The 24,077-nt window shown below is 53.3% G+C and overlaps 1 protein-coding gene across 2 annotated transcripts; it reads left to right on the top strand.

The window, feature by feature from the left end:
• Window positions 1-6,969: 6,969 nt before the first annotated feature.
• On the top strand, window positions 6,970-13,604 carry TNNT2 (troponin T2, cardiac type). Of its 2 annotated transcripts, none has more exons than XM_082068939.1 (12): window positions 6,970-7,001; window positions 7,572-7,604; window positions 8,098-8,133; window positions 8,417-8,438; window positions 9,415-9,475; window positions 9,620-9,736; window positions 10,084-10,161; window positions 10,302-10,412; window positions 10,794-10,903; window positions 11,346-11,436; window positions 11,955-11,995; window positions 13,343-13,604. In XM_082068939.1, exons 5-12 carry the CDS (start codon window positions 9,422-9,424, stop codon window positions 13,389-13,391), a joined length of 651 nt encoding a protein of 216 aa, XP_081925065.1. In that variant the 5' UTR covers window positions 6,970-7,001; window positions 7,572-7,604; window positions 8,098-8,133; window positions 8,417-8,438; window positions 9,415-9,421; the 3' UTR covers window positions 13,392-13,604. The 2 variants fall into 2 exon arrangements, with proteins under 2 accessions (XP_081925065.1, XP_081925066.1); XM_082068940.1 differs by having other exon boundaries at window positions 11,955-12,001; window positions 13,343-13,414.
• Window positions 13,605-24,077: the final 10,473 nt, after the last annotated feature.

The following is a 24,077-nucleotide window of genomic DNA, read 5'->3' as shown; positions in this document are numbered from 1 at the left end:
ACCGTCCAGCAGCCCACTGCCATGAGAGTCCCCGCACCACCTGTAGGTGCACCCCGGGTCGCCAGGGTCCTCTGCTCATGGGATGGGAAGCAAGAAGGCTGGAAGGTTATTCCTGTGCCCCCAGTCCTGACTCACTGCCTGTGCAGGAGCACCCAGGCCTGGAGGCTCCTTGCAGACGCTGAGTGCAGACTCTTGCCTCATTTCCTCACAACATTTTGGTGTTTTGCTCCTAATCTCTGCCCGTGCCTCATAACTGTTCTAGCAAAGGGGATCAACCTGTTTGTCTCCCTTGCAGCTGGATGATGCCAGTGGGGCAAGAAACTGCCTGGCCAAGGGACATTCAGCTGCGTGTCCATGGATCATGTAATAGAATTACAGAATCATAGAATTGTTTGGGTTGCAAGGGACCTTCAAACTCATCGAGTCCAACCCACCTGCCATGAGCAGGGACATCTTCACCTGGCTCAGGTTGCTCAGAGCAGTCCCTGCTGCCTGTTCATATGGGGTGAGGTGGGACGGGCAGATGTCACTCCCCCCTCCCAAGCTGTCACTGCTGGAGGGACCCAACCAAAGGCAAACGGTGTTTGCCAAGTCACGCGTGCACTGGTGCATCTTGGAGATGCCTCATGGAAGAAAGATGGACATGATGGTCCTGGTGCTTCCCTCCAGCATGCAGCTGAGCCAGAGCCTTGGCCTTCTCCCCCCTGCCCTTGCCATCCCCTGCCCTCTACAAGCAGTGACCCCTTTCTCCCAGTGGTACGGGAAGGGTGGCCTGGCCACAACTCTATTTTTTAGGTTGCATGGAGCCGAGTGCCCCATTTTTGCCCCCTTCCCCAAACCATTTCCTCCTTGCCCTTTGCCTATGCAGACCCTTGATTCTGCACCCCCCGGCTGCTGAGCCCACCCAGACGGGATGTGGGGTGCTCTCTTAAGTCCAGCTTCAGGGTGCCGTGGGCAGCCCATAAAATGATGCTCAGACACTTGTGCTGGGGCCATTCAATGGGCTAGAGCTGTGCCTTGAGCAACCGTTGTGGTGTCCAAATCCGGTGTGGGACTCTACTGCTGCTCCTGGATCTGATCTTGCTTGTTGGGCTTTGGAAATGACCTGGTTTTCTCTGTGTCTTTTTATTTTTCTAATAAAAATTGCTCTATTTAAGACACTCCCAGTGACCATCTTTGGGGCTGGGAGCGGGAATTGTTCATTTCCTTTCTTCTAGTAAGAGGAGAAAAGGCAAAAATCCGACACAAATGTGTTCTGCGTAGGTAAAAGCAGCCTGAGACTCTTCCCTTCTCATTACAGCATCTTGGACTCGATGCAGCATCTGAGCAAGCCTGGGCTGGGGGCTACAATGGAGGGTCTGGTCCTTTGCTCATGGCTGCGTCCTCTTATCAGTGTCCTCAGCCCTAGAAAAGTGACAGCTGGCTGGCTTGTGTCAGCCCCTCGGGTACTCACGTATCTCGGTCTGGAGGGTTTTAAATAGCAAACCTCTGAGGCCACACAATAGCTTGGGCTTATATGGGCTCCTGGGGGGGAAGGGGGAGCGGCGGAGGGGGCCGGGGCCGCGGCTGCCGAAATAGCAGCTCACAAGTGTTGCATTCCTTGCTGGGCGCCGGGCACATTCCTCCCGACGCTGCCCGCCCCGGGGTGGGCGCTGGAGCCCCCTTAAAGCCTTCTGCCCCCAAAGAGCATTTCCCAGACACCCCACCAGCTTCCCCTTGGCTCCCGGGACCTCACTGGTACCCGTGCAGAGGTAAGGCTGGGCAGTGGGATGCTCAGGGCAGTTGTTACAGACCCACAAGGGATCCGGCTCAGGGTTACTGGTCCTGCACTGGGATGTATTTTTGCCATGAAGGCATTCCCATGGATAAAGCACCCAGACCCACTCCAGGGGGTTGTGTTTGCAACTTGCCTAATGCCTATTGAACCACCCTGACGTGTGTCAAGGCAGCTGAGAAGGATTTTGGCTGCCCTGGTGATGGGGAAATCACAGAGATCCCCATTCCCAGAGTATCTGGAGGGGACAGGAGGGATGCGATGCCCATGGTGGGGGTCAGGCCAAACTGGACCTGGCCCGCTGGCAGACCGTGGGATGGGTTAGAGCTGGGGTGGGTTATAGCTGAGGTGGGTTATAGCTGGGGTGGGTTAGAGCTGGGGTGGGTTAGAGCTGGGATGGGTTAGAGCTGAGGTGGGTTAGAGCTGGGATGGGTTAGAGCTGGGGTGGGTTAGAGCTGGGATGGGTTAGAGCTGGGATGGGTTAGAGCTGGGGTGGGTTAGAGCTGGGGTGGGTTAGAGCTGGGGTGGGTTAGTGCTGGGATGGGTTAGAGCTGGGGTGGGTTAGAGCTGGGGTGGGTTAGATCTGGGGTGGGTTAGAGCTGGGATGCTCCTGTGCATGGTCTGACGCTGCTGCGGGAGAAGTGATGTGACCCATGCTGTAGCAAACGCTCGGCAACGAGAGCTCCATGTCTGGGTAGCCTGGAGGAAAGCGGGGACTGCAAACCATGGAGGGTTAACTCAGCCCTAGGGGTGTGACCAGCCGGCCCTGAGCTGATGGAAAAGGGGATTTTTAAGGAACAGGAGGGATATCTGGAGTATTTATTCCACAGCAAATAATGGGCATTTTTTTTCAGTCAAAAAAAATGTGCAGTGATTCCTCTTTAACTCTGCAATATATCTGCTGGGTTTTCTTAACTCTTTCAAAACAAGGATTCAAAACTTTAATGGAAAGGTTTATATGTTTCTGTGCAAAGGATGGATGAATATTTCCCAGAACCTGGTACATCATCGATTTTTCTTGTATGCCCCCTTCACAGTCCTGGTTTTATTGTTATTCCTCAGCAAATGCTCTGTGGGATCTGGTGATGTGTGAGAGAGGAGGTGAAAGGAAACGTAGAAATGAATTTTCACAAAGGCGTGTTTGCATTTGTCATGGCCAGGAGGGAACCTCCGCTCCTGTCGTGAGAGGTTCACATGGAGTCTTGGGTGCTCAAGAGGCCACATAAATGATTTGGCCAAACTCTGGGGGTAGCAGGACTGTGCTAAGCCTGGGGGAAAAGTAGGGGCAGGAACTGGTGTTTGATGGGGAGCAGAGATTGAGGGGATGTTGCTGGACCGGGGTGCATACGGTCAAGCCCCAATGCATCAGAGGGAACGCCAGCAGCAGAAGTGGGCAGTGAACCCAAGGCAGATGGGGCTGGTTTCTGACTTTGTCTCCAAAAAGTACCTTCTGAGTCATTGCTCAAAAGTGAGATTTGACAACCCCCTGGGAGCCACAGCTATGCAGCAGCACCCCTCCTGTAACGCGCCTTTCCCGTGCTTGTGGATTCCAGTCCTTGATTCAGCATCTTGAATAAGCCACCCCAAAGCCTGTCCTACCCATCCCGGGTAACAAATGCTCAACAGATGTAGCCAGGAGCAGTTGTTCCCAGACACCCGTCAGGAGGAGAAGTGAAGCAGGCTGGGCAGGGAACAGGTGGTTTAGCACATGGAAGTTATTTCTAGAGCTGCCTTGCGTTGTCCCGCTGCATCTTTGCTGAGGTCTGGCACGAACACGAGTGATGGACGGGCTGTGCGTGGGCTGGGGCTGATGCTCAGGGCTGCTCCGGGATGCCCAGGGCTGGGGCTGATGCTCAGGGCTGCTCCGGGATGCCCAGGGCTGGGGCTGATGCTCAGGGCTGCTCCGGGATGCCCAGGGCTGGGGCTGATGCTCAGGGCTGGTCTGTGCAAACCTTGTGGTGGAAACTAGATGAGATGGCATGATGAATGAAGTCCTCCCGGCCACGTCTGCGATGGAGATGGGTGTGCTGGGAAGATGAGCACAGATGTTTCTGCAGAGTTATTTGCCCTATTGCTAAACTAGGCTGTGAATTATTCCTTTTAGCTGACTTCAGCCTCAGGGCCGGGACAGAATGCTCCTGATGAGCCCAGATCGCCCCTTTCCAGAGCGTGTTCTGCACTCAGAGGTCTGGGAGGTCTCACCAAGATCTGCTGTGGCTTGTGCAGGGCTGTAAATCTGAGATTACGGGCTGTCCCTGCAACTTTCTATATCCCAACCGAGCTAAGAATAGTCAAAAAGCAAAACAAACGGAATGTTATAATTGGTTTGTTTCCCGTGCCCTGAGCAAACACAGCCCCCTGAGATAGCTGTGTGTCCTGGACACGGCTCCTGACAGCAGTTATCGGTGTTGTGCGAGGCTGTGTCTAATCTCCTGCCTCCTATTTGGGGCAAGCTGTGATCCTGGGACGGGAGGGGATGGGGGAGCCTTATCTCTGTTGAGATAATGCTGTCACAGCCTGGCTGGGGACAACTTAAAGCTCCAAGTGATTCGGAGAGACGCAGCATCTCTGTGTCCGTGTCTCAGGCACCGGAGGACAGGCTGTGCTTGTCCTTATCTCAGCTCCTAACTCTCGCTTTTTCCAATCTGCCTCGAATTCTGCTAGATAACCAGGCATGTCGGACTCCGAAGAGGTTGTTGAAGAATGTGAGCAGTAAGTGGTGTGTTTTTAAACACCCTTCCTTTCTCCTTATACTTTCCCTCCCATGGGGTCGCAGAATTGCTTAGGGGTGCTGTTTGGAGGGCCCCAGAAGTGGGGAGTTTTACATTAGGAGCTGTATCAACACATACAGAGCAAGGCACAGGCCCTGCATTAAAATTGCTGGGGTCCAAATCAGTGAGATAGTGCTTGGAAAACCAGATGTCATCAGTGTGCTGCTGGGGTCCTACTGCTTCATCCAGAGCATCGCTCCCCAAGGCCCAGATTTGAGGATGATTTTTGCTAGTGAGGGCTGCTGGACCATAAGATGCAACCCGGAGAGAAAGGGCTCAATATCTGAGCTGTATGGTTACAGGGATCAGTCCAAACACAGCTCCTGCTTCTCATCCACCAGCAGAAAATGTAGATCTGAATCCTCCTCTGACATTTAAATGTCACGACAGACTCGCATGTCTGGCCAGCATCCCCTGGACTCTCCTGGGGACAGACTGTGCATCTCCCCTGAGGTCAGGAAAGACCTTTGGGGCAAAGGTGGGATGCGAGATGCCCTTTTCTAGGATTGCAGGCCATGGGCACTTGATCTTCTCAGGCTGCAAAATGGTGTTGAACTCTGACCACTGTCAAAGTGTTGGTTGAGCACTTAGCCCCTGTGTCCACAGCCTACGGGTGATCTGGGTCTTGTCCTGTCCCCTCTGCCACCTCACAGTGTGGCACCCAGCAGCCTGCCCAGTGACCACCGCCCATTCCTACCAAAAACGGGAGCCAACATGGAGGAGATTTCAAATTCCCCTTTGGCCTCGCTGATAGACACATGCCCTGTTGCAGCATGTCTCTCTAACTCTGCGTATTTGTGTTGTGCTTTGCAGGGAGCAGGAAGGTAAGAGGATGGGGAGCATCTACCGCTGCCCTGAGGCTGAAGCTAAGAAATGATCAGAGCAGCTTCAATAACGTGTGTCTTTTTCCCTTCCCTCTCTCCTGTCCACACGTGTGCTCTGAGAAGAGGAGTACGTGGAAGAAGGTAGGTGTTTCACACGTGGGTGCGAGGACCAAAGACAAGGGCTGTTAGTGTTTTCTTGAGTGGGTTATGGTGTGGCTCCTTGACTGCAATGGTCAAATCATGACCAGGACAGGCAAATGAGACCATATTCTAGATTTCTTCATCTGAAACATCAGTAGGATCAAACCCAGCCTGCATTTTCTTGGGATCTATTATGTCGGAGTGATCCCTTGACTTGAAACGAGTGGAAATGTTGGACTTGGGCACTGGCACAGGTGTGAACCCAATAACTCAATGGGTGCTGGAGCCTCAGCTGAATGTAAATGAATGATGCTCAAGCACAAGCCTCCAGTTGCCTCAGTCCCATGAAGAAGCAAAAGCCACGATGCACACAGCTGCTCTGGGGCACAGCTGGGCTGGGTTTGGGGCTGGGTTTGGGGCTGGGTTTGGGAGCTGGGTTTGGGGCTGGGTTTTGCTGAGCCTCTTGCAGCTCCAGGGCGCTGCCAGGCACCTGGACTGCTGCACAGCAAACCGTCCTGAACGTTAAAAGCAAAGGGAGGCACAAGGGGGAACCTACCGCGGTGCTAGAGCCCTTGTCTCATGCACACCATAGCTACACCCCACAGCTTTATGGCATCCAACTAACCTCTGTGCTTATTCCTTTCCCTCCTCCCTGGCTCAGAAGAGGAAGAATGGATAGAGGAAGAAGACGGTAGTTATTGTACCTTTCTTTATTTCATCTCTCCACTGCTGCTGTGAATTGTTGTGGATCGGTGTGTCTTTTGCCTCTCCCTAGTTGGGAAATGGTTTTCTTTCATTCTTCCACTTATCTCTCTTGCTTCTTGCACTCCCCCGTTCCCACCCTGCTGTGCTGTGTGTATCTATCTGCTCCTGTGTCTGTGGCTTCTCTCTTACATCTATCGACCAAATGTGGTTTGCTATCTTCTCTTTCTTTCCTTTTCTCTTGCTGTGGGACCACAAGTCTTCCCAGGACCTGTGGGCCCCAGACTCTGACTCCAATGGAGGACTCTTGTGGGGATACTGCTCCCTCCAGTGGAAAAATGCTCCAACAGTGTCATAAATGAGATCATGAAGGTGCTGAAGGCATGTTCTCTAATGCCAGCCAGGCTTGTTCTTTGCTGGTTAGAGGAGAGCAATAGAAATCACTCCCCCATCCAGGGCTCTGAGACTATGGATAGCAGGAGAGGGAATGAGGGACAAACCAAGAGGGTGCTATAAATCCTTTGATTTTAGTTTTTCCCCTGCCCAAGCACAGAGATCTTGGGTGAAGGTTAGAGCGAAGCCCTTTGCTTTCTGAGCCCTGGTTCTTTCTCCTGTGGCTGTGTCTCCACGGGTCTCTCGCCTGGTTCCGTGCCACCGTTGTCCTGGTACCGCGGTCCACAGGGAGCAGAGAGAGCGGGGGCTGTTGGACTCATGCTGCACGTTATTCCACAGGCCAGGAAGAACAAGCAGAGGAGGCGGAGGAGGAAACCGAAGAAACCAAGGCAGAAGGTGTGTGGTGGCTTTGGCAGCGGGCTCTCATGGCTTGAATGGAGCCATGCTCTGTTTCAGTGGGGTCCTGGCAGGGTCTGGCATGTCCCAGCATGATCTGTGACAATGGGCCAGTGATACAGATGGGCAGCTCGCTCCTGGATCTGTGGTTTCCAGTAAGGAGGATGTCAAAGCTGAGCTGCCCTTTCTTGATCTACCGAGTGCTTTGGCCCTGCAAGCATGAGGATAATGTGGGTTTTTTTCTGCTGGTTGCTGATCAGTTTGTGTCCAGCACTTTGAAATAATGCCAAAAACGAGTTAAGTGTGTTCCACCAAGAGGTTCCTGTAGCCTTAGAGGGGGAATTTGCAGAGCTGAGGTCATGCTTCGTTGTGTCTCACCATCCGAAGAGCACTGGGCTTCATGAGACCTCTGTGGTGCCGATGGGGTTGTCCGATGCATGTCCCTGTGCTGTCACGGCTGGTGGGGCCAGCTCAGATCCCCGAGTCAGGGTCCTGGGACCCCTCTGTGCTGGGGGATGTGGCTGCCTTCACCCATCGATGCTCATATTCTGCCCATTGCTTTTGAAACAGAACAAGAAGATGAAACGAAAGCACCAGAAGAAGGTAAAGCGGGAATGGAGGAGGGACAGGTTTTTGCCATTTCAGTCTTGATCCCAGTCTCCCAAGGCACTGGTCCCACTGGGGTTTTCAGTCTTGAATTCACTGGCTGCTGAAGAGAGAAAATATGTGCTAAATGGGCCAAAGCTGCCCTGGCCCATCCTCCACCAGGGTTGGGGCAGCAGGTGGTCTGCAGGAGGGATGGCTTTGTGCTGTCTAGGTAAGAAGATCACCCAAAATACAGATGGAGAGGGTAGTATTACTGCTTTCCCAGCCCGAGCTATTGCAAAGCTTGTCTGGGTTCCTCCTGGAGAGAATCTGGGGCTCTCCTGGTCTGTCTGTGGGTGAGGGATGTCCGTGAGGGACCCGATCTCTCCTGGTTGATCCTGGGGGGATGGAGCTGTGGTGGGGACAAGCACAAGCAGAGGGGAACAGCCTGGCTGGGCAGGGGGCATGGCAGGACTGGCCTTTGGGAGCCAAAGCATCATGTTTTCCACAGGTGGAGAGGGGGATGGAGAGAAGGAGCCTGGGGAAGGTGAAGTATCCATCCTCGTTCTTCTCTGGGGTGGGAGGGACTATCCTTTCACCTGTGTAAGGAGGTACCAAACACCTATCTGCTCAACCAGGAGCATGAAGATGAGTCTTGGGTTTTGTCACACAGATGGACACCCCACTGGCTGGCTGTTTGCTGGAGGGTGATCCCCAGAGCAGTCTGTGCTGAGCTCAGCTTAGTGTTGTGGGGTTTGGGTCAAGGTGTGAATGCAAACGCCTCTGTGACACTAACGTTGTCTTTCTCTCCTGCTCCTGGGGACCCGCAGGTGAATCGAAGCCAAAGCCCAAGTAAGTGTTGGTGCATTTTCTCTGGTGCAAGGTCTGAACTAGAAGCTGCACCAGGGCAGAGGCTTCGTGTGGTGGGCTTAGCACCACGATGCACAAAGGGCATGGGACAGGGGGCCTCAAAAGCATGAAAGCAGGGTGAGGACCTGGGTATGGATAGAAAAAAGGAGAGAAACAGACAGATAAACATAGAATATGAAGAGGATCCTAAGAATGAAGTCTTGAAGCATTTGTGTGCTCCTTGGAGGAGGCCCAGCCGTCCTGTGGCCCTGCAGCTGGTAAAAACCTGCGTGCACCCCTGCCTGGGGTACATGGTCCATGGCACAGCCAGGGTCTCACCTCTCCAACCTGCTCCTGGCCATGGCTAGCGTGGGGCAGGCACTGCATGAGTGCCAGCATCCCCGGGACAGGAGCACCCGCCTGAAGAAAAGGGGCTGCGAACCATTGCCAGGAGGCTGCAGGTCCTCATGGAACACCGGATTGCTCCATGCCAGGAGGCAGATCTGCCCTCAGCTGTGATCTCCTCATCCCTTTGTGTCTTTATGTGCCCCTACTGAGCACCTCCTGCCCTCCCTCAAGCCCACAGAGGATGAGGATGGTTTCCAGCTCCCTGTGCCAGGTCACACTGGAGCACACTGTTCCTCTGTCCTCTTTTGGGTGAGCAGGGGGTACCTGCCAGCCCCAGGGTGCCTGGCAAAGGGTCGTGGCCAAGGTTGCCTTCAGCTTGCAGAGTTATTCCAGCCATCTGGGCACCTTGGAGTGTTTCCTGGGAATACCAGAGGTCTTCCTCTGAGCCTGTCCAGCTGGCAACCTCCAACAATTACACTTCCTTGTCCTCAAAATGTACCCAGTCTGCATCCCCGGGGGCTCCGAGGCTCAGAGGGGAGGGCTGGGCAGATCAATGCATGGATGAAAAGCACCGGCCTGTCCCAGGGGTCTGCTGCAGGCTCACCATCCTCCTGCTCACCTTCCATTGCAGGGTCTTCATGCCAAACCTGGTGCCTCCCAAAATCCCAGATGGCGAGAGACTGGATTTTGATGTGAGTAGTGCACTCAGGGTCAACCCCCACCAGGTGATCCCCTCACATCGCTCCTCCACACGGTGTCCAGGATCTCTGCAGCTCCTGGAGGGCTTCACTCGTGGGTGGGAGCACAGCCATCAGTGCTGTTTCTGTCTGGTGCAGGACATCCACCGCAAGCGCATGGAGAAGGACCTGAATGAACTGCAGGCCCTCATCGAAGCCCACTTTGAGAGCAGGAAGAAGGAGGAAGAGGAGCTCATCTCCCTCAAGGACAGGATTGTATGTCTGCAGAGCCCCCCCTGCCACCCTTATTACCATCCCTGTGGGCAAACACCATCCTTTCCTCACAGTCCCAACCACAAGACCTGAGACATCCCATGTCCCTGCAAGTCAGAGACTGAGATTTGATCCAGGTTTTGTACCATCATGATGGGAAGCCACTAGTCTGGCTGACTGATGGACACACACTTTCCTCTGCAGGCTCTGGTCCATGTGCTCTCCTGGGAGATGTGGGAGCAGCAGATGTGCTCTTGGGGCTCTTAGGGCTTTTGGGGTCAGGGATGTGTCCCTAGGGACAGGGAGGGTGCAGACTGGGGTGTCCAAGCCAACGTCCTTTCCTCCTGCAGGAGCAGCGGCGAGCAGAGAGGGCAGAGCAGCAGCGGATTCGCAGCGAGAGGGAGAAGGAGCGCCAAGCCCGCATGGCCGTGAGTGTCCCTCCGGGGCTGGGGGGCTTGGGGTGGTCTTGGGGAGCACAAGCACACAGGTGCACGAGCTGTGTGTTGCATGCAAGACAGTCCATGAGGTCTCCATCCATCCACTCCTGACCCACTCCTGATCCTGGCAGGAAGAAAGAGCTCGCAAAGAGGAAGAGGAGGCACGGAAGAGGGCTGAGGAAGAAGCACGGAAGAAGAAAGCTTTGTCCAACATGCTGCATTTTGGAGGTTACATGCAAAAGGTGTGATCCCACCTCAGATGGTTGCAATGAAGCCACTGGTGCTCCTGGGAAGGGCTTGACCATGGGCTGGCCCCACAGCACCATGCACGTTCTCTGCTGGTAGACTGTGGTTGCTACAAGCAGCAGAAGAAAGGCCACCAGAGCTGGGTCACAGCAGAGGTCAGAGGACCAAAGTGAGGCCACATGCTGGCCTCATCCCTGGCTCTGGGACAGGGATGGGGTGTGAGGGGTGTCTTGTCCACTATTTCCAAAATTTCTTTGAGGACCTCATGTGCTTCTGGACTCCCAAAAGCAGAGGGTGTTGGGGGCAGAGCTAAGGACAGGGGCAGAGCAAAAGCTGGGCAGATTTCCTTCCCTCTGACAGACTGATGGTTTCCTCAGTCAGAGAAAAAGGGTGGGAAGAGGCAAACGGAGCGGGAAAAGAAGAAGAAGATCCTCAGCGAACGGCGGAAGCCCCTGAACATTGACCATCTCAGCGAAGACAAGCTGAGGTGAGCACGGGCTGCGGGAGGGATGTCCAGGACAGGGGCTCTGCTTTGGGTCCCACCTCCTGGGACAGGACCCTGGGCCGGCGATGGCTTTGTGGGGCTTGCAACCTGGACAAGAGGTGGTGGCACAGCTGGGAGATGGGCTGTGACACGCCACCGGGAACATGGGCTCGGTGGCTCTGCTGGGCCACCGCTGCCAGGCTGCTGCTGGCCATCAGAGGGAGCCATGCTCACATGCATGGGACATGCATGTCTCATGTATCCCAACTTCCCACCCATGTGTTCCGTCCCCACCTGGGACTGGCCAACGCACCCCTGGGTGTGCACAGAGCCTGCAGAGACCCATCCTGGGGCAGCGGGTGGCATCACTGCCCTGTCCCCTGCAGTGACCTCCCTGTGAGCCCCATCCATTTTCGGCACTGACACCAGCCAGCTCTTCCCACAGGGAAAAGGCCAAGGAGCTCTGGCAAACCATCCGCGACCTAGAGGCTGAGAAATTTGACCTGCAGGAAAAGTTCAAGCGGCAGAAATACGAGGTGAGCCAGGAGGTCCTCCTGTGGGTTTGCTCGCCCTCCATGTGCCCGGCTGCTCCTTCTGCTCCCACGTTGGACACGAGGTGTGTTGTCCGGCTGGTGATGCTGTTGCAGGAAAACTGGCTGCATCAGAAAAGGATCCCCTTGTGCATGGGGTGACAGACACCCGTGAGGCTCTGCACCGCAAAGCCACATCTGCCTCCCTTTTGGAGATAAGCCTGGATCAAACCAACCCTCCTAGTGCTTGCCAGTTGTCCTGTGTGAGCCCACAGCTGTGAAATGCTGCAGGATGTGGCAGCTGCTGAAAGGGTCCTTGTGGTTGCCCTGTGACCTCCCAGCTCCTGGGGACATTTGCTTTGTGCCACAACAGGCTTCCTGCTGCCCTGTTCATCACAGCCCTGTGTTAAACCCCACATGAGAACCCAAGGGAACAGAGATCAGTGATGCACCTTCACCCCAACCCTTGCCCCTGCGTGGAGCATCCTGCCAGGCCTCACCATCCATCCATGTTTCTCTTGCAGATCAACGTCCTCCGAAACCGTGTCAGTGACCACCAGAAAGTGTAAGTGTCTGGTCAAGCTGAGCATCCTTCCTCGACACCTCCTGCCCTTCCAGCTCCCTGCTCCCCAGGCCCCAGCTCCCTCCCTGGGTATCTCCTGACTCTCCTGCACCCTTGCAGAGCCACCTCCTGTCCTTTCCATTCCTGCCCCTGGTCCCACTGGTGCCCAGTGTTCATGGACCTGCAGCTCTGGCCCAGGGACCTTAGTCTGTGCTGCTTTGCCTCCATTGACAGACCCCTCATTGCCTCCCACCTCCATCAGCTTCCCCCTGCCCCAGAGACCCCGGCTGGGGATGGACCCCAGGATGACCCCACCTCTGCACAGGGAACCTTGTGTCCCATGGGGTCCTGCCACCCCTCAGCCGCTCCCAGCCCTGGGGGCTCTGCCCAGCATCTCAGACAAAGTGCTGGTGATCCCAGCTTGTGCGGGAGGAGAACTCCCATGGGTGGTGGCAGCTATGCAGCCCTGCAAGGACAGGGGACCCTGCCCCTGTGCCTGTGTCCCTGGCACAGGACTGGGAGACCCTTCATAGGAGGGTGGAGATGGGTGTTTAACCCTTATCCCTGAGAACACCACGCTGCTCTTGCATCCCCATCCCACCCTGCCATCTCGCACAAGAGGTGCTCAGCCTGTCCTGTGTGACATTCGGCAGCATCTCCCCCCACTTACACCAAATCTCTTTTCTCTTCTGCCCCAACACGGCCTGTTCCTGCAGCAAAGGGTGAGTACAGGCATTTCCTGAGTGCCGTGTCCCCCACCGTGTGTGTGCTGCATGGGCACTGGGGCTGATGTGGCGCCAGCAGAAAGGCTGGGGATGGGCACCCAGAGATGGGCTGGTGGCTCCTGGGGTAATGTGCCAGAAATGCCCTTCACTGTCCACGTGAGCCGCCTCCTCTCTGCTCACCCATGCCCGGAGTGGTGCCCGTTCCCCTGGTGTTGGTTGAGGAGAGCGATGTGGTGGGTGCTGGAAACAGCCTCACAGGTTCTGGTTCCCGGAGAAGGGTCCTGCGGCTGCCCTCATCCATCCACAGCCAAGATTCAGCTCCGTCATTTCTTCTCTGAAAGATCCTTGGGAGGGAGGAACATGGGAAGGGAATTTGGGCTCCTTAGAAACACCTGCAAAATGCATGAGCTTGTTCCTGTACAGTCCCAAAACACACAGACTGACTCAGGTCCCGGGCTCTTACCTGGGACCACTAAAGACCTTTTTCCTCACAGGGCAGTGACCACCAACCAGAGATGGCTTGGTCCTCTTTGCAGGGTTGATTCTCCTCCGATGGCACCCATCTTCCCCCTCCTTTCACAGTCACTAATAACTTTTTGCCTGTGCTTTTCTGCTTCCCTTCCAGGGCAAAGGGTGCCCGCGGCAAGACCATGGTTGGCGGCCGGTGGAAATAGATGACTCGGAAGGCAAAGGAGGCTCCATGTATTGCCTTTCAGTTGCCCAGCTGGCTTCACCACGTCGTGGAGCCAGCACCTGCCTCCCGCTGCACAGAGCCTGCAAAGACCCTGCTGCAGGCACCGTGTGGTCTGGGGGGCAGATGCTTCGCAAGGTCCGTTCCTCATCTCCACACCCCCAGCTGATGTTGTGTCTGTAAATAAAGAGAATGGTGAGGGGGTGTGGGTGTTGTCTCCATCCCAAACGAGCCCAGAGGGAACAGCCCCAGGACAGTCCCAGCAGAGCTCGGCTGAGTGAGTGCAGCTGCACACCCGCTCCCTGGGCTGCACGAGGATGCATCGACCACCCAGGACCTCCTGAGTAACACGTCCCCTTGCCTCGCAGCATCTCACACCTGAAGTCCTCGGGAGGTTTTATAACAGACCTCGGTTATCTGACCTGCTTCTCCTACTGCAATTTGGGGCAAGCCTACTTATGGCCACTTTATCTCCTGCTTTGCTACATCAGAACCCCCTCACTCGTCTCTGTGCCTCCGGTGGGACAGCATGGATGGGGCACAGCTTCCAAGCCCCTTGGTCCATGGATTATCTGCAAACCCTATTCCCAAACCACTTTAATCCCTACTCTTTCCTCTTCCCAAAGGGTCCGGATCAGCTGCATTTGCCTCTGCATGTTTCTGACAGCAGGCAGAGATGAGTCAGTGTGGAGAGACCATTCATCTGTCCTTTCAGGGGTGCAGATCTCTCTCATCCAGCTGTTGGCACCTCTGCAGCACACTCCCAGATGCAATGCCCATGGGGGCACATCAGCTGTATAATCCCAAGTGTTCACAGTGCCTGGATCTGCACTGTCAGCCAGCAGAAAACACCAGACTGGGGTGACCTGGGGCAAGATGTCCCTTGCTGTTGTTCAGCAGCATCCACGAGGCATTTCCCAGCGCAGTGGTGAGGGGGACGGATACACAGGATGGTGGATCTTCAAGGGATTCTTGTCCCTTGGCAAGACAACTTGTTTTGCTGACTTCAACTACTGCCATCAGGTTTTGGGGAGAAAGGCTCTGGGAAACCTCAGCTTAAGTGAGGCAGCAAATGGAGGGCAACCAGCCCCCATCACCTGCCTCCTCAAAAATGAGGTGTGGAAGGATGAATGTGATCCCTTATTGGGACAAAAGGGGAGAGCTGAGGAGGGTGGTAGTGCTGGGACATGAAACCCTTGGAGGGTGGCTGAGCGAAGGTCCGTCAAGTGACATTTCCACCCTGCCCAATGCATGGCTCTGGGCTTGGAAAACAATATCCCCTTCTCCCGGGCTGCAAAGATCCACCCTCAAAACCGTTCTGGCAGACAAGGGCCGGTGCCGCGCAGGGGTGCTGCAGCCGCTCTGCCCGTCCCCGCGGGGCTGGCAGCGCCCAGGGTGCGGGTTTGGGGACACTCCCTGCTTCCCACAGCGGTGCCTGTCCCGGCAGCGCGCTGGCCCCCCGCCAGCCCGGCTCCCTGCGCCGGGGCCGAAACCCGCGCGCTCCCTCCCTGCCCGGCACCTCCCTCCTGCGCCCCGTGCTCGGTGGCACAGCCCTGCCGGAGAGCTGAGTCAGCGCCCAGCCCTGCCACCGACCCTCCCCTGCGCCCTCTCCCACCCGTGTCCGTGGCTTTGCGCTGCGAGCGGGCTGCTGCCGTGCTCGGACATGGCAGGCTGCTGCCGACCTGGGGTACAAAGCGTCCCCCTCCTGTGCTCCAAATGAGTGTCCCAACACTCCTGCACAAGCCCAGACCCCAGCAGACCTGTGCCCATCTCTCACGAGTATGTGCACCTCATGGCCTGTTGATATAGCCCCATGCCAGGGGCCTCCCCAGGGTACCACCATCCCCACGCCATGGAATGGGTGCAGAAGAGGATGCATTTGTTACCAAGAAGGTGCTGATAAAATACTGAGCTGATGTTCTGAGCTGTGGTTGTGTTAAACCAGAGATGACTGTAAGACACTCTAATGCTCTTTGCCCAGTCAAGACCCAGGACCATGAGCAGAGGCAAAGCCAGGCTCAAATACAAATATTGTAGAGCCTGGTCTTGCCATACAGCTGCAAACAGAAGCAGCCTGCTGATGTCTTTGTTCAGGTCACGTCGGCCAGGCATGCTCTGGACAGCACAGGAGATTCTGCGATTGCTGTCTGGATGCCCCCTGGCCAAGCTGTGTCCCAAGAAGCCAGGGTCATGCATGTGCCCGTGCTATCAGCTTCATGGTCCATGATGTAGCTGCAGTGAGTGGTCCACGAGGACCTGTGGGACAATGGAGAGGCAGCTCTTGGTGCTGAAATGCTGCCAGGGCCAAGTGCGTCTCTCCAGATGGGGATGTGGAACCTCTTGCTCGCAGTTGTGATACATGATGAAGGTTGTCCTCATCCCCATCTTGAAGCTCTTGGAGTGCTGCTTCCCCCCATTGGGCACAACACTAAATCTGAGGTGGCCCCTACAGGGGCAGGACACAGGAGATTTGAGTCCTCTGGGGCTGGAGAGGGGGTGCCAGCACCAGCAGGACACACACACCAGGTCCGTGACAACAGCAGATCCTGGCTGGCACAGAGTCCCCACTGCCCAGGCTGTGGAAAAATGAAGCAATACAGCTTCTGATACTTTGAAGATCTAACAACAGGCTGTGTTTTAAAAGAGAGAAAAAGGATGTAACCGTTGAATTTCGAAACACCTTGCAGACCTGGAGTTCTCATCTTCAGAGTCCCAAGCTGTCGTGTTGCTGTGATGTTCTTCCTCAGCACACTCCTCTGCAGGGCAGGTCCAATTGTTCGTGAAAGCACCTGACGTTTGCAAGTTTTTTATGATGATTTTTAAACGCCTTATAAAACTTCAAGTTTCATTTAAAATCTTAGCGCTGTGAATCACTGCCTATAGCAGTTAATTCATAAGTATCAATTGCTTTTAATTGGTTAAAGTCAGCCATGGTTTATGCTGATTCCACAGATGTGTTAAATCATCAATGAAGTCTTTAATACACCACAAGCACAGTTTAGCATCTACGCAATGACCCATGTCCATCAGACAAGTCCCGCTGACAAAGCAGGCAACAATGCTCTGGGATGGCAAGAAAGAGGCTTTAGCTGCTGTCTGGAAGCAGCATTTTATTGGCACTTAGTGGAAGGAAAATAAGCTTCCCGGTGATGGCTGAATCATTGTTTTTGCATGTGCTCTCATGCCCAGGTTTCAGTTGAAGTCCCAGGTGTAATCCATTCTTTTTGGTGCATGGAGCACTGAGATGCTGAGACCTAAGAGGAGTTGGGATAAGCCTAGAAAGCCCTTGAGGTGCTGGAGCAAGTTGAGAGAAGGGAATGGAGCTGGGGAAGGGGCTGGAGCACAAGTGTGATGGGAGCGACTGAGGGACCTGGGGGGTTCAACCTGGAGAACAGGAGTTTGTCCTACAAAGCTTGTACCAGCACTGGTGTGGCCAGCAGGCCCAGGGCAGTGACCGTCACTGTGCTGGGTGCTGGGGAGGCCAAATCTCAAATCCTGAGGTCAGTTTAGGTTGGATCTTGGGAACAATTTCTTCCCCAAAGGGCTGTGGGCCATTGGAACAGGCTGCCCAGGGCAGTGCTGGAGTCACCATCCCTGGAGGGTCGGACAGACGGACATGAGGTTCTCAGGACATGGGGCAGTGCCAGGGGTGGGGCAACAGTTGGACTCCATGATCTTGAGGGTTCCTATCAGGTAATTGTAGAGAGTATCAGTCCCAGCTGATGGGCTGTCCTGGGTCACAAGCACGCAACAGCAGAGGATGCATTTTAGGGTATCATTCATCTGTAGCAGGATGAATCTGTGCTCTGTCAGAGGAAGCGGAGGGCTCAGGGCTGTGCTGGCCACAGGGAGCTGGGCCAGAGGAGCCTGAGGGCACTGGACAAGACCCATCAGAGAAGCAGGTTGGGTGGTCCAAAGGGAAGGCAGATGCAATGCTGAGTTTCAGTTTTATCCTCTCAGATGGCAGTTCTCAGGTCCTAAGTCTGTGGATGGTCAAAAACACAGTCAGACATTAACATGTTTGAGGAGGGATGTGATTTTGCTCACAAAGCACTGTCGCCTTGGCCAAGACCGAGGTCCTGCACTCTGTACTCTCACTGCATGGAGCCAGCACAGGGTATGTGCCCTGTTCCACAGAAGGTCCAGTTTGGGCCTGCTGGAAATTGGAAGAGATGGAAATGCCTGCTGAAAGGTGAACTTGCAGGATTGCCTTCAGACCTGGCATGACCCGTGCCTGGGAAAATCCCCATTACACAGCAATTCTCTTTGCATGTCTTCCCACGGGAAATAAATATGCAAGAAGCTGGTCTGCTGCAGATTTATTCAAGCGCACTGCCAGACACAAAGTGCCTGACCGCTGCCCCGAGATGCCACCACCCCTGCCCGATCCCTGCCCGATCCCTGCCCGATCCCTGCCCCATCCCTGCCCGATCCCTGCCCCATCCCTGCCCGATCCCTGCCCGATCCCTGCCCCATCCCTGCCCGATCCCTGCCTGATCCCTGCCCCATCCCTGCCCGATCCCTGCCCGATCCCTGCCTGATCCCTGCCCCATCCCTGCCCGATCCCTGCCTGATCCCTGCCCCATCCCTGCCCGATCCCTGCCTCATCCCTGCCCGATCCCTGCCCCATCCCTGCCTGATCCCTGCCCGATCCCTGCCTGATCTCTGCCCTCTGTTTGCTGCGGCTGCTGGAGTTCATGCTGATGAAGCCTGATGCTGCTGAGCAGCTCAGCACCTGCACAGAGAAGATGGTTTAATTGCCCAGCTTGTCTTTGAGGCTGGACCTTAAACAAAAGGCACAGATGTGGAGAGAAGAGCAGCAGAGGAAGGCAACACATCCCTTATCAACAACTCAGAGGTGACAGCAATTGATGGTGAGGCAGAAGATTCAAGTTCCTATCTCCTGGTTTGATATGAGTATGGCTTTGAGCTCTGTTTTGTAACGTTGGCTTAGCTGCAGCATTCGATACTCTCTTCACATGACGCTGGTTTATAATTCCAGCACTACACACTGCAACTGATGTGTTAGATTGTGGCGCAGTGCAATATTGAAATTACTCTATTGACAGCGCTGTCCTGGTTTCAGAAGAGTTGTGAGCCATTTGTACCTTTTATCTGCTCTGGTAAACAAACACGGTTGTGCCTGCATGGAGCAATAAATCTGACTTTGATATCATGACAAGGACAGGACACTTTGATCCAAGGAAACACTTTGATCTTTCACTGTGAACCAGATGCTGTTGATTAGCTGCAAAAATAGAGCAATTATCATAACTTTTCAGGTGGTGTTGCAGTGCTGTGACCTGTCAGCTGTGTGCCATGCCACACCTTAAATAGACAGAATATGAATTTCTGCTAAGTTCTGTAATTATTGAATTCTGGTGATATTTTTGACCAGTATATTTTGGAAAGGGAACATTTGGCTTTGAGAGGTTTTCCATCTCAGATTTTTTGTCCAGGCCAGTGTTTCAAACACTTTGAAATCACTACAAGCAGAATCATCCTGGCGTAAGAAGCATTTCTAGGGGATGGAAGACATGTCTCCTCCCTTGGGCTGAGCATCTCATGGAGGTCCCATCACCTGCCTTGCTGCCCAGAGCACATCCTTTGTGGCCACCAAGTGGGGTTGGCTGTACAAAGGGCTCCATGGTGGAGCAGCCACAGCACAGTAGAGATCTCAGCATCGCTGGGCTCCAGATGCATCTGTAGGATCCCTGACCACCATCAGCTCCAGCCAGGACTCAACTTGCTCCTCCTCCAACATACAGAGTAAATCAGGTGCCGTAGGTCCAGATTCATCCCAGCGTCACTTATTAGATGAACTCATGGCCTTGACTTCAATTCCAGGTCTCTCCTGGCAGTGGGCAGAGATAAATATCTCCAGAGGGTGATTCAATGTTATGAGACCTGGCAGGGCAAAGCCAGGAAGTCCTCGATGGAACACTGCGGCAGGATGGGAACCAGCTCCTGGTTATTTGCTCAATGGGACAATTAGTCCTGTAAGCTCCTGAGCCCTGTGATTAACTGCAGCCATCCAAACATCATCACTGTGAAGGAAGAGTAACTAAAGGAGGTCCTCCTTCCCCTCTACTCCGCCCTGGTGAGACCCCATCTGGAATATTGTGTCCAGTTGTGGCCCCTCAGTTCCAGAAGGGCAGGGAACTGCTGGAGAGGGTCCAGCGCAGGGCAACAAAGATGATTAAGGTAGTGGAGCATCTCCCGTGTGAGGAAAGGCTGAGGGAGCTGGGTCTCTAGTTTGGAGAAGAGGAGACTGAGGGGTGACCTTATTAAAGTTTATAAATATATAAAGGATGAGTGTCAGGAGGATGGAGCCAGGCTCTTCTCGGTGGCAACCAGTGATAGGACAAGGGGTAATGAGATCAATTTGAGAAGAAACTTCTTCTCAGTGAGGGTGGCAGATCCTGGCCCAGGCTGCCCAGGGGGGTTGTGGAGTCTCCTTCTGTGCAGACATTCCAACCCGCCTGGACACCTTCCTGTGTAACCTCATCTGGGTGTTCCTGCTCCAGTGGGAGGATTGGACTAGATGAGCTTTTGAGGTCCCTTCCAATCCCAAACATACTGTGATACTGTGATACTGTGATACTGTGATTTTGGAAGTCATTGGCATTTGCAGGCCCTTGGGCTAAGGGCAGGACAACCTCCCAGCATGCAAGCCGATAACTCAGAAAGAAGCAATTCTATTTGGGGAAGAGGGAAAAATGGTGCAAAAGTCCCCAAAGCTTCTGCCCATGAACCAGGAGAGGAACTGAGGGGAAGAAATCACTGTCTGCTACAATTCCTGGCTGTGGTTGGCTCCATGCAGCATGAATACCAGTTGTGGATGCTTCACGAAGATGTGGGCTCTCATGGGCACAAAAATCCCTCATCGATGTTTTCCCAGACCTTGGTGCACCGAGACGGAGATTTTGGAAATTTGGCCCCGTGCTCTATGGAAAAGCGTTTGGCAGAGAACACCTTCCTAACAGATGTGAGGGTCACGGCTACAGAAAGAAGCTGCTTTAAGAAACTTGAATCCTTTGGTGGAAGTTGCAGTTTCAAATTGAGCTTTCTGATGCCTTAGACAAAACAAGGGGGCAGTGGGGTGGGTGTACATGGACACCCCAGCACCCCTGGGACTGAGGTGTTGGGAGATGGGGGCTGGAATCCCCAAAGTGTGTCCTGGGGCTGGGTGACTCCCTTGGACAGACACCTCCCACAGCTGTATTATTCCTCCACACTCCCCCACACCCTTTGGGCTGAAATTTGCTGAGGATCTGGGGGAAGTAGGTTTAATTTTGTCCATCATTTAGAGGTTCTGCCTCCAAGGCAGACCAGGGACATTTCCTGGTGGAAATATACCCAGGTAGGTAGGAGTTTCCAAGGCAAAATTCTTGGCCTGAAATGTCTAAATTCTTTTGTAGGGCTGAGTCTTTGAGATCATTTAACCCTCGAAAGAAAACGATGTTCTCATCTCTATTTTGTTCAAGTAAATGTAACCCACATTCCCCAAAAGCCAAGGACCTGCAAGAGAAGTCGCATTCTTGTGGCAGCTTAATAATTTGCCCAAAGCAAGGAAGAAGAGAGCTGGGACTCCAGCACAGTTCCTCAAGCTGGAGATGCAGCTCGAAGCCCAGGTTGGTAGCACCCAAGGGTACGTCAAGGAAATTCTTCACTAACAGACCCTGGTACGGTGTATTCTTTCTGATTTGGAAAGAATACAAGTCTTTGTATTGTCTTGCATATAAGGATGCACATCTACACACTCAATGCACATCCAGACTCATTGTTCATGCATCTGGAGCCCAGCGATGCTGAGATCTCCTCTGTGCTGTGGCTGCTCCATCATGGAGCCCTTGGTACAGCCAACCCCACTTGGTGGCCACAGAGGATGTGCTCTGGGCAGCAAGGCAGGTGATGGGACCTCCATGAGATGCTCAGCCCAAGGGAGGAGACATGTCTTCCATCCCCTAGAAATGCTTCTTACGCCAGGATGATTCTGCTTGTAGTGATTTCAAAGTGTTTGAAACACTGGCCTGGACAAAAAATCTGAGATGGAAAACATCTCAAAGCCAAATGTTCCTTTTCCAAAAGTCTTGGAAAGAGGCTGTTTACAAATAAAACCTTCCTGAGCAGAGAGGGATGTGCCCTCATTTCACAGAGGTTTGCAGAGGGACTGTTAGCTCAGCAGTTTCAACTCGCGCCGAGCGCGCGTACAAATTAAAAGGAGGAAGCCACATGGTTGGTTTTGGGGCATTCCTGTCGGGGTGATGCTCTTTTGAAGTCGGTGGGGCTTCTCCTGGGCTGGGTCCATCTGCGCCGCTCACACCCCTGGAATGTGGCCAGAGATCGGTGTGACCAGTCAGGCCAGTAAACAGACCTTCCTCCAAAAGGAGTTTTTACTGAAATCTGCAAAGAGCTGTTGCAAGTGCATTGACTCACATGGTTTCTCAGCTCTTAGTCATGAGCTTCTTCTCTGGACAGTTAATTAGTTTGTGCTTGTGGAGTGCTTTGAAGATGCAAAGCAGGCTGGGAAAGAGAATTGTTATTAGCTCATTACCTGCAATCTTTTTTTTTTTTGTGACAGAGCGATGAAGTCCAGGCTCAGCCTAAGATGCTTAACAGCAGTAAAAAACGAATTGTCCACACGCCCAGTTCTGTGTTTATTTCAGGACAGCTCTTTGCCAAAGCTCGCTGGTGCCTCTTTAGGCCAAAGCTCCTTAAGACCAGCTGGGCACAATAGGATGGCTCAGCATCACCACACAGGTAACAGCCAGTGACCCTGAGGTTCAGCCTTAACCTGACAGAACACTTGAAAATTTGGAATTTGAATTGCCAATTTCAATTTTCTTCCTGCTGGTTTCCACTTGGATGCAAAAGGGGACAATGAGGCCTTTAATGATTTACACCCTGACGTGGGTATATCAAGAGTCAAGCTCAGCATCTGAGAACCTGAAACCTTTATAGAGAGGAGTAAAATTCAATAGCCTGGAAGGTTATGAATTAGATGAATTAGCACCTGCCTATGCAAAGCAGCTCATGTGTTTCTGGTTACGTTCAAAGATAAGAAATTATATTAAAAGTATTGTTTTTGTGTCTGCAAAGGACACACTGACCAGACAGTGGATACAGAAGCTCCATCTGCACAGCTGGCCACTCGTTGTTTGTCTGGCAATTTGGGGATCATGCCAGAGGCATCTCAAAAGCTGGAATGAGCAGTGATGTGGCCTCCTGCAAGGAAATGTGACTTCATAATTGGGTGCTTGAACTCTTTTGGCCCGGTGGCCCCATTGCGATGGCCTCACATGCAAAACTGAGCCTCTTATTGAAATCAGGACCATCCCTGAGCATAAATATCCACCTGTTTCTTAGGGAAAGACTGCACGTGGGCTGCACTTGTCACCCTGCGGACCTCCATCCTGAGTCTCCACCTTGACCTGAACACATTCCAGTGATGTTTTGGAACAGCCTTTTTTGGAAGGTTCTTAGGGACGTGGGTTAGTGCTAGAATTAGGTTAGGCTGGACTAGAGTTAGATTGCTAGAGTTAGGTTAGGTTATGGTTGGACTCGATGATCCTGAGGGTCTCTTCCAACTGTAATGATTCTATGATTCTGTATCACAAGCTCCAAGTCTGTGGGAAAAGTCCAGGTTGAGCCGCATCGCTCGGGCACGTGCATGTGCCTGCACACACACACGAGTGAGAGAAGATCTTCCATGACACAGATGTAAATTAAATACCTAGCTGCTTTCGCTGGGCGCTCACTTCCGAACTTCGGGTTTCATCTGATAGCATCTCCCTGGCTGAGCAACCAGACTTCCAGCGCTCACCTTTGCAAAAATCCACAATACAAACCTTGTTTCCTTGTGTTGCTGGACACAAATGATGTAATTCATGATGTCCCTGTTTGGTGAATGAGGTGCCTTGTTTTCATTGCCTTTGCAGGCACCAGTTATACAATTTCCAGCCTTCATTTTGCTGTTGGGTCAGAGCACCACCAGAAAAGGCAAGGCTGGACAGTCAGATGAAGCTTTCTTTGCCACCCAGCCTTTCTTTGTGTCTAACCAGATATAGTGAAAGGAGCCGCAAATTGCAAAGGAAATCCAGTTAGAAGGGCTTCCATGCAAGGATGAGCAGAATGAACCAAGCTCTGAACATGAGTCACAGAGCCCAGCTATTTATGGTGAAGTCCTCTTAATGTGTTACCCTCCAGCACATGGGCAGTGCTGAGCATGTCGAGCTTTTCTCTGCAGACTTTTGCTTGGAAATAAAAGAAAACAAACACCCTAGACAGCTTAATGACTGCAGGAGGTGGGTTGTTCAGAGAAGTGGTGATGGCAAGACAAGAATTGGGAATATTCTAATGGTGGGTGCGCCATGGACACAGCACAAGGCTGCAGGAGCATTGCAAAGCTTCTGTCTGGTATCACCCGCTTTGTTTCGTTCTCTTGTCAGAAAAACACAAGAAATATGTTGTTTATCATCCCGTCCTGCCAGGGTAGAGCTGCTCTGACATCCTAGAAAGGTTGTCCCTTGGTAACATTAGAATGGGTGTTTCTGTGTATGTGCACTCACAAAAGATAAAGAGTGAGGTTCAGGCCACCTAGCTATGTCTGAGCATTGTTTATCTCAATCTAGACTTCCTTAATCAGCAATGGAAGTAGAAATTATTA

This window comes from Streptopelia decaocto, assembly GCF_964273445.1.
Source record: "Streptopelia decaocto genome assembly, chromosome: 19".
Classification (NCBI taxonomy): domain Eukaryota; kingdom Metazoa; phylum Chordata; class Aves; order Columbiformes; family Columbidae; genus Streptopelia; species Streptopelia decaocto.
This window is presented reverse-complemented; position numbering and strand designations above follow the sequence as displayed.